This window comes from Malaclemys terrapin, chromosome 7 (genome assembly GCF_027887155.1).
Source record: "Malaclemys terrapin pileata isolate rMalTer1 chromosome 7, rMalTer1.hap1, whole genome shotgun sequence".
In the NCBI taxonomy this organism is placed as follows: Eukaryota; Metazoa; Chordata; order Testudines; family Emydidae; genus Malaclemys; species Malaclemys terrapin.
Window position 1 is genome coordinate 106,276,539 of NC_071511.1, and position 17,512 is coordinate 106,294,050.

A 17,512-nucleotide genomic window follows, 5' to 3' on the forward strand; every position below is an offset into this window, starting at 1 on the left:
GAAAAAACATAACATTTTGGTGAGTCAGATTTAATTCACACATCTTACTTCCTACATTTCACTTTACTTCTTTAGAAGATGCTTCACAGTTCTATTAGGGATAGAGTGTGATATTTAGCCACAATCCTGCATTATGGGTAGTGAAGAGACATACCACTCCTGTAGAGGGGCGAGAGTGGATAAAAATCAATGATTTAAAAAAAAAAAACAGATTTTTTTTTTATTTAAATCAGATTTTTTTGATAAAATGCTTTTTGAGGGAAAAAACCCTATGTAAAGATAGTTTTAATTAAGATACATTATAGCTCAAAGATATCATTATGGAATAGGGATTATAAATTCTAATTCTATAGTATGAGACAATATATTCATGTAATGTTTAAGAAAAGTTTTGTAAATGAGTTCAAATAGTTCATGGATTAGGGACCCAATCTTATGGGGTTCCAGAGGCTTCCGTATAGACTATTTAGGTTAATCTTTCTATCTACCCAATGGGACTCAGTACTAACTAGAAGATCTAGAAGATACCATCAGAGATGCTTAGTTTTGCAGTTCTCAAACTGTGGATTTGTGTCTCCAGAGATAACATGTTTGTTAACAGCAAAAATGTTTTTAAATAAAAATAATATATAGAGGTGAGAAATAACAGACCTCAACTCTATTGTCCCTCTGCAAATTTGTGTACACAGAGTCAGTCCCTTACCTCTCTCTAAAAGTGCAAAGTTTCAAAAAGTTCAATGAATAGAAGATTGTTGGGGGGTGGAATAGATCTGGACAAGGAGAAGACGTCTGGAGATAAATGTGAGAGGAGAGGGACAGGCAGGAAACAGAAGTGAAACTGTTTGAGCAGCAGATTCTAGAAGTCTTGAGGTCTTTCTGAGTGTAGTCTTCATTGATTTGAGATCTACCATAGCATTCTCTCACTAGAAGGGAAAACGTATAATGGCAGCAGGTCATAAAAGAGACCCAGTTTGGGGGTCATCTATCTCTGAGTTGTGAAGAATATGTATTAAGGTTATAATAACCAACAAGAATGCACTTTTATGTAGAAACCCATATGTAGAAATTTTATGATTAAACTGAGTCTTCCTGACTAGTGATTTAAATCATGAAATTTGATTTAAATCAAATCCACCATGAGAGGAGCATTGTGAGGAAAAAATTTCCCTGGTATACTTCAGATTCCCTCTCTTGGGTTCTTGGTTGGCTGCCTGAATCTCCTATTTTTCAGGCAGCTTCTTGGGAGGCCATGCAAATGAGCCTGAAATCAGCTCAGAGGCTCTGTGCTCTTCACTCATCTCTCCCTGCATACCAATTGAGCAGATGTTGAACTACTGCTAAGCAACACAAATGAAGGCAGTTTTGCAGATGGTGGCCAGCAAAAGGAGCAGCAGGCTGCAACCCAGACCAGGGAGTTAGGTAGGAAACCTTAGCAGTCTGTCCCTTTCCAGCATATAACCAACCCACAGGGAAGAAAAACAAACAGTGCCTTAGGTCCCTCTACCATTCAGGGGGAAAAAGTACTTCAGCCGGGAGAAAGAGGGGCAAAAAGGTGGGGGGGGGAGGGAAAGCATACTCAAGAGAGGAAGGGGAAGCCTTAGAAAGGGAGAGACCTGGGAAAAGCCTAAGGGAGAAATCAAACAGAAGATGGATAGGAAACCTCAAGAAGAAGACAGAGAAAGAGATGGGGGGACACCTAACTCAAGGGAAAGGGGAAGTTAGGGGGAACCAGAAAAAAGAAGGGCTGGAGGAATACTTAGGGCAGGGTAGGGGATATGGAAGACAGATACAGGAGGAGAGACTGGGGAAAACCTCAATGGAACTGATGGATTACTTGGAAGAGGAGGATTGATAGGAGTTGATGGCTTGGGGGAAAAATGATGGGGTTGACAGTGAAGGGGAATATTATACAAATGAGATACTGCACCATCTTCAAATATGCAAATTTGGGCAAGATATACTTTGCATAAAAGCTCCAGATTTCCAGACCTTCCAAGCCTTAAGAAAGGAAACGAAGGTTGTGACATTGCAGTCTATATGATTTTATAAAAATATGCTAATGAGTGAATATAATATAACTGGAATGTGCTTCATGCAAAAGGTCTCTTGTAAGGTATCATTACAAAGCTTATAATCTACTGAGTGTGATCATCCTATTTGTATAAATGTACCACTCTTGTATCTGAAACTAGAAATATGAAATATAACTCTGAGGGCCTATTGTAATGATGCAAAGTGAGGGCCATTAATGGTGGTTTGGAATCTTGATGACTCCCATTAACCAGGACAATTGTCTGCAGATGGCTGTGTTTACCGTAAGTCTTCCAGTATACATGTGTGCTGGCAAGTGGGCAATGAAGTCTTGCAGTGACATGTGATCATGTCACCTGAACTGGAATCCATCTTTAACCTGGTGGCTTTCCATTGAGAAGGAGGGGGTGGGAACCTAGAGAGGGACAAAGGAGTCCCGCCTTATGCAAAAGATATATAAAGGGGTGGAACAGAACAAAAGGAGTGGAGCCATCATGAAGAATCTCCTAATTACCACCTGAGCTGGAACAAGAGCTTTACCAGGGGAAAGAATTGTGCCCAGGCCTGGTAGGTGTCCAGTCTGAGGAAAAAACTTACTGAAGCATCTCTGAGGGTGAGATTATCTGTATTCAGTTTGATTAGACATAGATTTGCGCGTTTTATTTCATTTTGCTTGGTGACTTACTTTGTTCTGTCTGTTACTACTTGGAACCACTTAAATCCTACTTTCTGTATTTAATAAAATCACTTTTTACTTATTAATTGACCCAGAGTATGTATTAATCCCTGGGGGAGCAAACACCCGTGCATATCTCTCTATCAGTGTTATAGAGGGCGAACAATTTATAAGCTTTATATAGGGTAAAACAGATTTATTTGGATTTAGACCCCATTGGGAGTTGGGCATCTGAGTGTTAAAGACAGAAACACTTCTGTTAGCTGCTTTCAGGTAAACCTGAAAAGGGAAACAAAAGTAGAATTATGGGGAATTATATACTAGTCAGTCTAACTTCAATATCTGGAAAAATATTGAAACAAATTACTAAATCAGTTTGGACAAGCACCTACAGTAGGGTAATAAGTAATAGCCAATACGGAATTATCACGAACAAGTCATGCCAAGCCAGACTAATTTTCTTCTTTGACATGGTAACGGCCCTAGGAAATGTGGGAGAAGCTGCAGACTTGATATACCTTGATTTTAGTAAGGCTTTTTACACAGTCCCACATGACATTCGCATAAGCAAACTAGGGAAATGTGGTCTTGATGAAAGGGGGGGGCGCACTCCTGGTTGAAAGACCATATCAAAGAGCAGGTATCAGTGGTTCACTGTCAAACTGCAGGGACGTATCTAGAGGGGTTCCACAGGTGTCTGTCCTGGGTTCAGTACTATCCATTACTTTTATTAATGACTTGGAAAATGGAGTGGCGAGTACGCTTATAAAATCTGCAGATGACACCAAACTGAGAGGGATTGCTAGTGCTTGGAGGACAGGATTCAAAATAACCTCGACAAACTAGAGAACTGAAATCATCTAAATGAAATTCAATGAAAATAATGCAAAGTACTTCAGTTAGAAAGAAAAAAAATCAAATGCACAACTACAAAATGGGGAATAACCGACTAAGGACTGAAAAGGATCTGGGGGTTACAGTGGATCACAAACTGAATATGATTCAACGAAGTGATGCAGTTACAAAAAGGACTAACATCACTCTGGGGTGTATGGACAAGAGGTTCATATGTAAGATATGAGAGAGATGACTGTCCTGTTGTAATTTGCACTGGGGAGGCCTCAGATGGAGGACAGTGTCCAGTTCTGGATGCCACACTTTATGAAAGATATGGACAAATTGGAGAAAGTTCAGAGGACAACAAAAAAAATGACAAAAATTTAGAAAACCTAACCTATGAGGAAAGATTAAAAAGAACTGGACATGTTTAGTCCTGAGAAAGGAAGATTGAGGAGGGAACTGATAATAGTCTTCAAATATGTTAAGGGCTGTTAGAAGAGGACCGTGATCAATTGTTCTTTTCCACTGAAGGTAGAACAAGAAGTGATCAGTTTAATCTGTAGCAAGAGAAATTTATGTTAAATGTTAGGAAAAACTACCTAACTATACAGATAATTAAAGACTGAAATAGACTTCCTAGAGAGGTTGTGGAATCCCTGTCACTGAATGTTTTTAAGAACTGGCTAGACAAACACCTTTCAGGGATGATCTAGGTATATTTGTCCCTGCCTCAGCACACTGGGGCTGGACTATACGACTTCTGACGGTCCCTTCCAGACCTGCATTTATCATAGAATCATAGAATCATAGAATATCAGAGTTGGAAGGGACCTCAAGAGGTCATCTAGTCCAACCCCCTGCTCAAAGCAGGACCAATTCCCAGCTAAATCATCCCAGCCAGGGCTTTGTCAAGCCGGGCCTTAAAAACCTCCAAGGAAGGAGACTCCACCACCTCCCTAGGTAACGCATTCCAGTGTTTCACCACCCTCCTAGTGAAATAGTTTTTCCTGATATCCAACCTGGACCTCCCCCACCGCAACTTGAGACCATTGCTCCTTGTTCTGTCATCTGCCACCACTGAGAACAGCCGAGCTCCATCCTCTTTGGAACCCCCCTTCAGGTAGTTGAAGGCTGCTATCAAATCCCCCCTCATTCTTCTCTTCTGGAGACTAAACAATCCCAGTTCTCTCAGCCTCTCCTCATAAGTCATGTGCTCCAGACCCCTAATAATTTTTGTTGATCATTTTATCTGACACTATAGTTAACCACAGAACAAAGATAAACGATCAGGAATTTTTAAAATGGTATGTTTTAGTAGCAGGTAATTTCTCCCTGAATTTCAAGACCAGAGCACCAGTTACCCATTAGTATGTACACCAACAATACAATGAGAGTTATTTAGTCTACAAACAACATATATCAAACATTTTCAGGACATTCTACTTCAATTAAAAATAATATAAAGTTTCTAAATTGCATATTAAAAATGAAGTCTATTAAACACAAATATAATATATAATAATTTCAAACAGAAAATAATCAAATAGTGGGAACATTCAAATATATTTTAATCTATGATTTGGAATGAGTGTTTGCAGGCGTACAGAATTCTTATGCCCTTTTCCCACTTAGATTTCCTGAAAAAATATGAAAGTTGTTAATTATGTATATTAATGTCTAATACAACAAAGATATAAATATAAATCTAATTATTTACAGTCTTGCATAACTGGCATAAATGAGTGGAGAATCAACTACCATTAATGTTGTCTACCTGGATTCATCATTGCAAATCTCCTGTCCACACTACTGAAAAAAACATATTTTAAAATAATCTTCAAAACTCGAAATTCTTCCTTGGCATTGCCACTGCAAAACCTCCCTGTCAAGGTTACATAACCACATGGCAGGGCATCTAGTTTCCAAGGTAACCACAGTGTGAATCTGCAAGGGCAATTTATTTGGAAAAGAACAGTTATCTGGTTGTGTAGGGGGTCAATGTAAGAGTCAGAGGAAATAAAAGTGAGATATATGAATTTTTTAGTGCTGTTCCAAAATGTAATGTAAATAATTTTAAAAATTAACATTTCATATGGTGAATTTAAGCATGCATGCCTGTGCTTTCATATGAGAGTTCTGTCCACTCACAATAAAACATAATAATTAGAAAAGCACAATAAATCTGCACAGGTGAAAGTCATACATTTCTCTTTTGAAATGAATCCTTCATGTATTATAAATGAGTCATTTTGTTACAGATGTGCAAGCAGTCATACTATAATGTGGTGATAACACCTTTATTTATGGAATTTAAGGCTCCATTGAAAGCAGTGAATAAATGATGAGCTCATTGGTGAAGACATTCACTAGGGTTACCATATTCTGTACCTCCAAATGGAGGACACTCCACGGCCCACGGCCCCGCCCCCAGCCCCGCCCATACCCCCTCCCCAACCCCGCCCCCTCCCCAAAGTCTCCGCCCCCTCCCCTGCTTCCCGCGAACATTTGATTCGCGGGAAGCCTGAAGCAGGTAAGAGGGGTGTGGGGGGGAGGAGGCGCAGCCCAGGCTAGCCCCCCCGGCGGCTCCAGCCTGGGTCGGCTCGGGCCCTGGGGTGCCGGCCCCGGCCCACCACCCCCGGCCCGCCCAGCACTGCCGGCCCCCGGCGGCCCGGCGCACCCCCGGCCCGGCTCCCCGGCTCCCCGGCGGCCCGGCTCCCCGGCGGCCCGGCCGACCCGGCTCCCCGCCGGCCCGGCCGACCCGGCTCCCCGCCGGCCCGGCCGACCCGGCTCCCGGCTCCCCGCGGGCCCGGCCGACCCGGCTCCCGGCTCCCCGCGGGCCCGGCCGACCCGGCTCCCCGCGGGCCCGGCTCCCCGCGGGCCCGGCCGACCCGGCTCCCCGCGGGCCTGGCTCCCCGCGGGCCCGGCCGGCCCGGCTCCCCGCCGGCCCGGCCGACCCGGCTCCCAGCCCGGACCCCGGCCCGGCACCGCGCCCCCAGCTCCCCGTCCGGCCCCGCGCCCGGCCCTGCACTGCGCCCCTGGTTCCCGGCCCGGCACCATGCCCCCGGCCCCGCACCGCCGGCCCCGGCTGAGCACCACCCAGCCCTCCCGATTTTCCCGGACATGCCCGGCTTTTGGGGATTTCCCCCCGGACGGGGATTTGAGCCCCCAAAAGCCGGACATGTCCGGGAAAATCCGGACGTATGGTAACCCTACATTCACCAATTAACAAGCAGCAGCTGTTTGTCTCTCCTTTTTTTAGGGCCCAATTGATTAAAATTGCATGCCTCATTTAAGCAGTATTTTCTTATACTTTTCCTGGAGGAAAAAAAAGGCAGAACACCCTTTTTTCAAATAGAGTAGTTGCTTTTCTGATTTATTAAACCACTATCCAACTGAATGCAAATTAGAAACCTAGAGTCATAGTCTGTTTTCATGTGCATAATATAATGTTCACAGACTATTTTACAAATGGGTTAATGGAAAATATTTACATGCAACTGCAACAGTTAAAAGAAAATAGTCTATATGGCAAGTTATTCCGGTTTAAGCCATATTTGCTTCACTATTTAATAAAATTGTTTATATTTATATTGTTCATAGGAATTGCCATATCACAATGAAGAGTGAAGGTGCCAAAAGTGCAGTCATTGTGACACATTTACCACAGAACTGCAAAATTAGGCAATGTTGGTCCATTGGCGGTGCCAGAGTACTGCAGTAAATTTACCAGATGAAGATTACACGACTGTGACTGCTACACAATGAGATGCGAGTGTATGATCAGTCTACAAGTACCTACATGGGGAACAGAATGTTGACAGAGGGCTCTTTAATCTAGCAGACAAACAGGCATAACAAGATCCAATGGCAATCATGCAGGTTACAGACAAAAGCCTGAAAACGTGACTCAAATGTGACTTAAAGACTAAGAACCCAACATTTATTATTTTTAATATCTTATGATTAAGCCAATTTCATGATTTTGGGGGCCTGACTGATGATTGTTGAACACTTGAGGCTGGTAATACTGCATCTCCCTTTGCTTTTCTATGTTCAAGAATCACATCTTGCAGTTGGTCTCTCCTGCTGAGCAGTAAATTGTACCTCTTCAGCTTTAACTTTTAGAATGACAGCAGAAACACAACTTGTTCAGAGCACACAATACACAGATATGATTCCTGGACACACACACAACAAAGAAAACTAACATTCTCAATAAAAAAAAAAATTCTAAGTAAATTATATGAAATAGAATAGGCCAGAAAACATGAAAAATGTGTTATTAGGAGTATTTTTATTCACAAGGGATATATATTCCACCACTTATGGCCCTGTCTCTGTCACTCATAAATTCAGAAGACAACTTTCACTGATTAAAGTATTTCTGATTCTTTCCCTTGTGCTACTCCCCAATGAGACAATCCAAATCAGAGAGTCCCATGTCCCACTCCCTCTGACACAGAGACATTCTCTAGCCTTTCTTGAAACCTGTGGCTGACAGACTCAGATATATTTTCTGTTCTTCCTCTTTAAGGGACAGACCTTTATTTCAGTTTGAGAATAAACCTGGTTTTGAATTCAAGTGAAGTGAGTAAAAAAAGAAACCACAGTAGCATTTGATGGAATTAGTAACACTCCTGGCCTATTTTCTACTCCAACACTTGGGGTCTGAATAACATGAAGAGGAAATTGAAATAGCACACTATATTTTGTAAAATTAAACTACTATTTTAGAAAAAAGAAGAACAGGAGTACTTGTGGCACCTTAGAGACTAACAAATTTATTAGAGCATAAGCTTTCGTGGACTACAGCCCATGCATCCGAAGAAGTGGGCTGTAGTCCACGAAAGCTTATGCTCTAATAAATTTGTTAGTCTCTAAGGTGCCACAAGTACTCCTGTTCTTCTTTTTGCGGATACAGACTAACACGGCTGTTACTCTGAAACTTACTATTTTAGAGAATACAGAACTAAACAGCTTGTAGGTGACTCAGAACCCATAATACTCTTAGGCCTGGTCCCCACTAAGCCCCCACTTCGGACTAAGGTACGCAAATTCAGCTACGTTAATAATGTACTGAATTCGAAGTACCTTAGTCTGAACTTACTGTGGGTCCAGATGCGGCAGGGAGGCTCCCCCGTCGATGCTGCGTACTCCTCTCGCCGAGCTGGAGTACCGGCGTCGACGGCGAGCACTTCCAGGATCGATCCGGGATCGATTTATCGCGTCTAAACCAGACACGATAAATCAATCCCAGAACATAGATTGCCTGCCGCCGGACCCTCCAGTAAGTGTAGACGTACCCTTAGAATAAGTAACACATTTATGTTTACAAAATATACATTTCAATTTTTGTGAATTCCGAACTACAGTTTTCAATTCAACAGCTATTTTATATCAATTTTTTTTAAATAGTAAGGAATTCTGTAATTTTTGTCACCTTATAATAAATTAAAGTCTGTACTTACTTGTAGTGGATACAGAGACAGCTGGACTATAAGCACAGTCCCCTGTAGGGCTAGTGATCTTTAGTCGAAATCTGTAGGTCGTTCTTGGCTGAAGACCTTCTATGACATGTTGTCTAGCATAGCCCCTAAAAAATCTCTTATATAATAATTCATACAGTATTTTCCAAATATTTTGGCAAACAACATTTAAGCATAATGTCCTGATGCATAACTGCTAAAGCAAAAATGTACATACAATTTTAAAACCACTGCTCCCACGCTGATCTATCTACAGGATCTAGACCTTACAGCTGTGTCTACATTGGGAAAGTTTTTGCAGTATAAGCTAAAGTTGTGAATTTAAACTAATAAAGTTATACTAATACAAATCCAGTGAGGACACACTTATTCCAGGATAAGAATGACTTTTTTCAGTTTATTTTATATCACTTGGGAAAGGATTTAAGCTAAACTGGAAAAAAACACTCTTATCCTAGACTAAAAGCATCCACATAGGGGATGACTATACAGTAACTCCTCACTTAACGTCCTCCCGCTTAACGTTGTTTCGAAGTTACATCGCTACTCCATTAGGGAACATGCACGTTTAAAGTTGTGCAATGCTCCCTTATAACGTCATTTGGCTGACTTTACAAGGGAGCATTGCACAAGTTCCTCTTCTCCGCCTCCTCTCCCTCCCAGGGCTTCCCCCCTTAGGACTTTCTGGGAGGGAGGAAGGGAGGGAGCGAGCGAACGGTGAAGCTGAAACCCACCCACCCACCCCCCAACCCCCTACAGCTCTAAAGCCCCTTTCAAAATGCGGCCCTGCGAGCACGGACCAGAGGACTCAGGAGGAGCAGGGGCAGCTGCACAGCCAGCGGCCAGAGAGAAGCAGCGCTTTCCCCTTCAAAGCCATCCAGAGAGACTAGGGTTACCATCCATCCGGGTTTCCCCGGACATGTCCGGCTTTTTCAGCTTTAAACGGCCGTCCGGGGGGGATTTCTAATAAAGTAGAAATGTCTGGGATAAAAAAAATGTCCCCTCATGCAGAGTGCGGCGCGGCTGATTGGACGGCTGGGCCTGATTGAAAGCCGCTCGCAGCTACTGGGGCCTCTAGCAGCCAGAGTCCCTCCCCCTCCCCCGCTCCCTCCTTCCCCGCAGAGCAACGTCACAGTGTTTGGCTGCACGTGGAGCTCGCAGCCAAACACAGGCAAGGGACAGGGAATGGAAGGGGTTAGATTGGTCCGGGTTCTGGGGCGGGGGGGCTGTCGGGAGAAGGGGGCATAGAGAGCAGTTGGGGCAGTCAGGGGACAGGGAGCAGAGAGACTTAGATAGGGGGTGGGGTCCTGGGGGCAGTTAGGGTGGGGGGGTCTCAGGAGAGGGCAGTCAGGGGACAGGTAGGTGGGTTCTGAGGGGGGCGGGAAGTGGGAGGGGGTGGGGCTGGGGCAGGGGCAGGGCTAGGGCGGCACCCCGAGTCCTCTTTTTTGATTGTTGAAATATGGTCACCCTAAGAGAGACGCTGCAAGCCAGGGCCCTGGAGCCCCCTTAGCCCAGGGCCCTGCAGCCCCTAAAGCCCCTGTGTTCCGGGTAGCCCTGCCTGCCTGGGGGCGGGGGGCAGCTCCCACAATCATGGAGGCCGTGCCGCGCTGCGCAGAGCCACCTGCACACCCCCTGCACCAAACAGGAGCTACCTCAGGTAAGTCCTCTGCACCTCCTATCTGCCCCAACCCTGAACCTCCTCCCACACCTCCACCCTGAGCGCCCTCCCGCACCCTAACTCCCTCCCAGACCCAGCACCCCCAGTCCTGAGCCCCAGGATGAAAATGGAGAAAAAAAATGAAAAATGGGGGGGGGGAGATAAGAGAGAATGGTCCCCCCATGGGGGGGGCCAAAAATGAAGCTGAGCACAGGGCCCCACTAACTCTAAATCTGCCACTGGTGGGAGGGAGAGGAGTGGAGACGCACCGCGTCTCCGCTCCTCCCCCTCCCTCCGCTCCTCCCCCTCCCTCCCAGAAAGTCCTAAGTGCTGCCAAACAGCTGTTTGGCAGCACGGAAGCGTTGGGAGGAAGGGGGAGGAGCGGGGATGCAGCATGTTCCGGGGAGGAGGTGGAGTGGCGGTGGGAAGAGGTGGGCCTGGAGTGGAGCGGGGACGGGAAGAGGCAGGCCTGGAGCATCCCCCGGCAAAGTCAGCACGTGTTCTTCTGGGAGGAAGCTGCTGCTGCGCAAGGTGCTTCCTAGCGCCCTTGCCTGCCTCATTGTCTGCAGTGGGCTGTGCCTGTGTGGGGTAAGCCAGGGGCACCTCCCCACCACAGTAGAGTACAGTGCTGTACAGTATATAATGCCTTTTGTCTGCCCCCCAAAAAATTCCTTGGAACCTAACCCCCCGCATTTATATTAAATCTTATGGGAAAATTGGATTCGTTTAACATCGTTTCACTTAAAGTTGCATTTTTCAGGAACATAACTACAACGTTAAATGAGGAGTTACTGTACCTATATAACTATATCAATATAACTGGTAAAACTCTTTCATGTTGACAAAAAGCCTAATTTATACACCCATTTAAGGTTAAGTGAGCATGTAAATTAGATATTTTCAGATGCAAACTGCCCATTAGAAGCATAAACAGCCATTTGCCTATACAAATACCTAATCTGTGCATGCAGTTGCTGCAAGTATATCTGAAAATTAGGCACAGATCTGAGCGCATCTTTATAAACCAGGTGCTAATATATAGTTTTGTTGTCATTTATAGCTTAAATACATTTTGCAGCAGTAATACCCCAATGGGAAAAAAACAGGTGTCTAATAAGTTTATTTTACATAACAAATACAAAGTGAAAGGGTTTATTAATTATTTACAAGAATTCTATGGAGTTTGCCCTTTGACACCTACTGCATCCAAGATGCAAAATTTCTTCTTCTAAAAATGCTATATTTATCAGATTTTTTCCCCCAAAACCCAGCATCTTAAAAACATTTTAATTTTAAAATATATGAAATGTGAAAGAAACTCCTTTGGCGGAGCATAAAAGGTCAGTATTAATACAGTCTAATTCTGCCACCTAGTGACAAATCTTACACTGTAAGGTTTTCTAAATATTGGGAACCATATTATGCGTTACTGAAGAATCTGGAGTCAGTGCAGCATGCCATACAACAGTGCAATGCAAGAGGCTCAAGTTAAGAAGTGACTAGTCTTAAGAAGTTTGATCGCCTGGGGCTTTAGGGGAAGGCAGGTTGTACTGTGAAGAACAGCATACAACATCAATCCATGGACTGCTTTACAAACAAGATGCTCATCTTACAGATTTTATGTTGGTGTCTGTTTATATACAGACATGACCAAAAGGGAAGGGAAGGAGCAGATCCTACAGCCTCTGCCCTCTAACCCTAACATCCCTAATCACTCTTAGCATCATCTTAGCTCCTTACTCCTACAGAGGCAAGTTCTGCACTTTGCTAACTAATCATTATTCAAGTTAGGCACAATGTGGAAGGGAAATAAAGGGACTCAGTGCTCATTTTGTGGGAGTAGGATATGAAGCCACTTTGGGGTGGGGGTTGACTAGTGCCCCTCTCTCCCACATTTTGCCTATACAGACCATAACCCATGGAAAGAAAAAAAGAGAGGTCTTTAATAATGTTAAATATATTCTCATGGGAACTGGCCATCTTCTCCCAGATGACTGTACCACTTTGGAGCTGTCAGCCAGCAGGTTGCATGGTAGGTTTAGTTTTCTTTTCAGCTATCTGTCAGCCAAGCAGAATCCACACCTCACACACACATTATGTGAAATTCTGGCCCCAGTGAAGCCAATGGGAGTTTTGCCATTGACTTCATGGGGGGCCAGGATTTCAACCATGGTCTCTCAACATCACCTAACATACTGACAGCCTGTAGCGGGGCGGCCTGGCTTCCAGGCGCCCCAGGAAGGGATGAGCCAGAAAAGCCGCCAGAGTGGGCGGAGCCACCGCGGCCTGTCCCCGCCCCCCGGAAGTCAAGGGGCGGGACAGGAAGTATAAAGGCCAGGCCCCAGCGCTCAGTAGCTGGCCGGCAGCGGGAGAGGACAGACGCTGGTGCCCGAGCTCCCGCGGACCTGAGCCTGCCGAGAGCCCGGTACCCTGAGGAGGACTGGCCGAGCCGGCCGAAAGCCCGGTACCCTGAGGAGGACTGGCCGAGCCTGCCGAGAGCCCGGTACCCTGAGGAGGACTGGCCGAGCCTGCCGAGAGCCCGGTATCCTGAGGAGCAGTCTGAGCTTCCCCCCGCCGAGGGCCCAGAGGGAGTGACAGACCTACCTGGTGCTCGGGGCCCGGAGGAGCCCATGATCTGTGACCCAGCAGACGGAACTCAGGAGGAGCAGGTACCCATGGAGGAGGAGATGGGAAGTGGCCCGGGGATAGCAGACCCCGAACCCATGTCAGTGTGTTGCGGTCAGGATCCCCACTGACTGCGCGGCAGACGGACTGCTGCGGATAGGGCCCCGGGCTGGAACACAGTGGAGTGGGCGGGCCTGTGTTCCCCCCTGCCACCCCGCGCCGGGTGGCAGTCTCTCCTCCTCCTTGTCCAAGGGGCCTGGGCCCGTGACAGACTATCCGTTGGCTGCCCTGCCCTGACCTAGGGCCTGGGCTAACCCAAACTGACCCAGCCCCTGCTACAAGGCCTGGGCCTCTGACTGACTATTGGTTTGCTGCCCTGCCCTGACCCAGGGCCGGAGCTGTTAATTGTCTGCTCAGCCCCTGCACAAAGGGCCTGAGCTCAGAACTGTTAATTGTCTGCTCAGCCCCTGCATAAGGGCCTGAGCTCAGAACTGTTAATTGTCTGCTCAGCCCCTGCATAAGGGCCTGAGCTCAGAACTGTTAATTGTCTGCTCAGCCCCTGCATAAGGGCCTGAGCTCAGAACTGTTAATTGTCTGCTCAGCCCCTGCACAAAGGGCCTGAGCTCAGAACTGTTAATTGTCTGCTCAGCCCCTGAGCTCAGGACTGTTAATTGTGTGCTCAGCCCCTGCACAAAGGCCCTGAGCTCAGGACTGTTAATTGTGTGCTCAGCCCCTGCACAAAGGCCCTGAGCTCAGGACTGTTAATTGTGTGCTCAGCCCCTGCCCAAAGGGCCTGAGCTCAGAACTGTTATTCGCTTTGTAGCGGGGCGGCCTGGGTTCCAGGCGCCCCAGGAAGGGACGAGCCCCACCCCGGAACTACTACACAGCCATATATAGCAGTTAAGGGGACAGTCACTAATTGTGACCAAGGGAATTGAATGGAAATTAACAGCCATGTAGTTGTACTCAGTTGCTTCAGGTATGCACCCCTCATGATCAAGCAAGGTGGAGCAGAGTAACAACATATTCTTTTTTTTTTTTTACAACAATTATAGGTAATACATGGTATTACCTCAAAAATTGTGTTTATATTAAGTAATTTATTTTGAAAGAAATTAGATTTTAAAAATTGAATGAAAAATGTAATAGTTTTCAGAACATAACAAAAACAACATTGCCACCATAATAAATATTTAGCATTTCTTCATCACTTTTCATCTTCAAAATGCTTTGCAAGCCATAACTTAAGATAAAACTTCATTAACATTGCACCTACGTATAAATGGTACCATAGGTATGTAATTTGGGGTCCTCTTCTTCAATTGACATCTTTAGCCATTGCTCTTGAGGTCCTTTTCTTTGTGCTGTATTTTCCAAATCCCAAGAGAGTTGAATGCTGTGGTGGGTCACCTCACCTACAACTGGAGGATGTGGTTTTGGGATAGTACGTTTTCCTAAAAAATATTTCAAAATGTTATTTCTATAACATAGAACGTAAAAAGATCTTCATGTGTGTGAAACTGCATTTTAGGTGTTCATTGATTAGTTTTGTTATTCCTATTTTGATTAAGATCTTGTGTACCCAAGAGTACACACTCATGTATTGAGAAGAATACTCTTAAATTTTGCATCCCTTTATCTTGCAAGTAAGATCATATTTTAACTCACCACTTGGCAGGGAAGTAATACATAATTATTGTGCAAAGATTTCTTAAACATAATGCTGAGTTGGTGCAGTGGATATATGTGTAGTTTGAAGTGTGTACTGAATGTGTTTTAAGTACACTACAATTTGTACATAAAAAGAAACTAAAGACTGAGACATCCAAGATGCCACAAGCTTTGGAACACATTTTAGGAAGCCTATAAATGTTAAAGTTTATCCATAGTGAAGTGTCCCAAGTCACAAAACAAAAAAGTCTAGGCTAAGATTTCAGAAGTTACATACAGTTAGTTAACATTATGCTCATTTAAACTAATCAGTGAAAGTCCCCTTATTATATAATTTGTTTCTATTCCATTTTAAACATCCTTCACATATATAGTCTAAGGAACATATACTGACTATTTCACATTGTTTATTAAATGTTCAAGGGATGATGTCTCTCATGCTACCTGCAGGTTTCAGAGTAGCAGCTGTGTTAGTCTGTATCCGCAAAAAGAACAGGAGTACTTGTGGCACCTTAGAGGCTAACAAATTTATTAGAGCATAAGCTTTCATGGGCTACAGCCCACTTCTTCGGATGCATAGAACGGAACATATATTGAGGAGATATATATACACACATACAGAGAGCATGAACAGGTGGGAGTTGTCTTGGCTCACAACTGTGAGTGCCTATCTCAAGGCAGACTGTCAGAAAACAGGGTAGACACCTCAAGCTGGTGGTATTTCATCAAACCGGTAACAAATGTGAACTCTTGGGTCACTATACCAGTCTTACCATGGAGTCACAGACTCTCCAGTCTATCTTACCAAGCAAACTGAACTTTGTGATAAAAGTTTACATAAACCGAAAATCACACCACATCAGGTTGCTCCCAGTCTCAAGAGACCAATCACTTACCCCCGATCTTACACAAAAGACAACACAAGTAGCCAATTCTACAGTAAACTAAATGAAGGTTTATTAGCTAAGAAAAGGAAGTGAGAGTTATTGAGAGGCTAAAGCATGTAGAATATATATAAAGGTGAGTCACAGTTTGTAATTCCAAATAGTGGCAGTGATGTAACAAACTGCCGGTCTCCCAAAAAATATTTCAGGGCTACTCAGAATAATTCTGGGAATATCTGTCTTCTCGTTCAGTTTCTCTGACCTGTTAGAATACAAACAGTCCAGAGATGCAGGATTTTTCCTCGAATCCATATTTTAATTTTCTTCTGACAAAGCAAGCTGACAGTGTCTCTACCCACATGGGCTTTTCATTTGATGACAGTGAGTGAGGAAAACACTTTGAGTCTCTGACCTTCAGTCATTGCACACCATGGCCACCTGCTTTGAAATTAGCCTTTTTTCTGTTAAAGTTCTTCATTTGCATTTCATAAGGCTTCTTTCTTGTCTGATTTATTCAGTTACAGGGATATTTACATGTAGATGTTTGCTATTACATTATAACATGACACACAAGTAAAATAATACATGTAAGATCCATTAGTTTTCATGTAGTTTAAACACCAAATACACTCTTATAAATTTAACAATTACTTTGCTCTATACTAATACACAAGTGAATTGACCTGAATACTCTCTGGCATGACCTGATCTGCTAGCATCACAATGTCAATCATCTCTTCAGCACTATAAGTAAGCAACTGCTGAATAAACCGATACCATTTTGTTCTCAAGTTTTGAGTTTTTCAATTGTGTAAAGAGAGACTAGCTGCAGGGGGGGGGAGGGAAAGAGGTGGAGGCCTGAGACTATCTTAGCTCTGGTCTACACTGGGGTGGGGGGAGGAAAACGATTTAAGTTACGCAACTTCAGCTACGTAAATAACATAGCTGAAGTCATCGTACTTAGATCAAGTCACTGTGGTGTCTTGAATGCTGATGCTCCCCCTAGACTCTGCCTGTGCCTCTCGGCCTGGTGGAGTACAGTTGTTGACGGAAGAGCGCTCGGGGGTCGATTTATTGCGTCTAGATAAATCGACCCCCGCTGGATCGACCGCTGCCCGCCGATCTGGCAGATAGTATAGACATACCCTCAGTCATACCTGGCCCAACTGTAGGAAGCGATGTATAGCAAAGAACCAAAAGATACACAAACATTATTTATGCAGGAAACTTAAAAATTATGTGGGATTCATTCCTTTAGTGTAAATGAATTTATCACCTGTTTCATAATTATTTGGTTTTGATATAGATAATTTTCAAAAATAAAGATGAGGGGACACTAAATTTGTGCAGATCTTAGGTGACACTGGATCTAAAATGAGTGACATCTCTTGAAATGAGGGACATCGGAGAGGTAAGGACCTGGTACCTGAGACTAAAAATACAATTAAAACTGGTTCAAGTCCTTGCCTCTGACCACCAGCAGTCACTGCTCCAGCGCTGCTAAGCAACCAGAGAATTCCAAGTATACTTTCATTGCCCTCCTCATTGCTTTCCATAAGCTGGAGGCAGCTACAAACAGCAGCAGCTTCAGCTAGCCTCCACATTGAAGATGCTGTAATCCTATCACGTATCCCACAATGTG

The 17,512-nt window shown here is 44.4% G+C and overlaps 1 protein-coding gene across 2 annotated transcripts in view; it reads right to left on the bottom strand.

The window, feature by feature from the left end:
* FANK1 (fibronectin type III and ankyrin repeat domains 1) overlaps window positions 1-17,512 on the bottom strand; it is a 68,845-nt gene that overhangs the window by 14,947 nt on the left and 36,386 nt on the right. For both annotated transcript variants that reach the window (XM_054035138.1, XM_054035137.1), the window contains exons 2-3: window positions 14,592-14,769; window positions 9,016-9,140 (exon numbers count right to left, since the gene is read on the bottom strand). In XM_054035138.1, coding sequence (XP_053891113.1) covers window positions 9,016-9,140; window positions 14,592-14,769 — 303 coding nt within the window. The remainder of the gene's footprint in view (window positions 1-9,015; window positions 9,141-14,591; window positions 14,770-17,512) is intronic.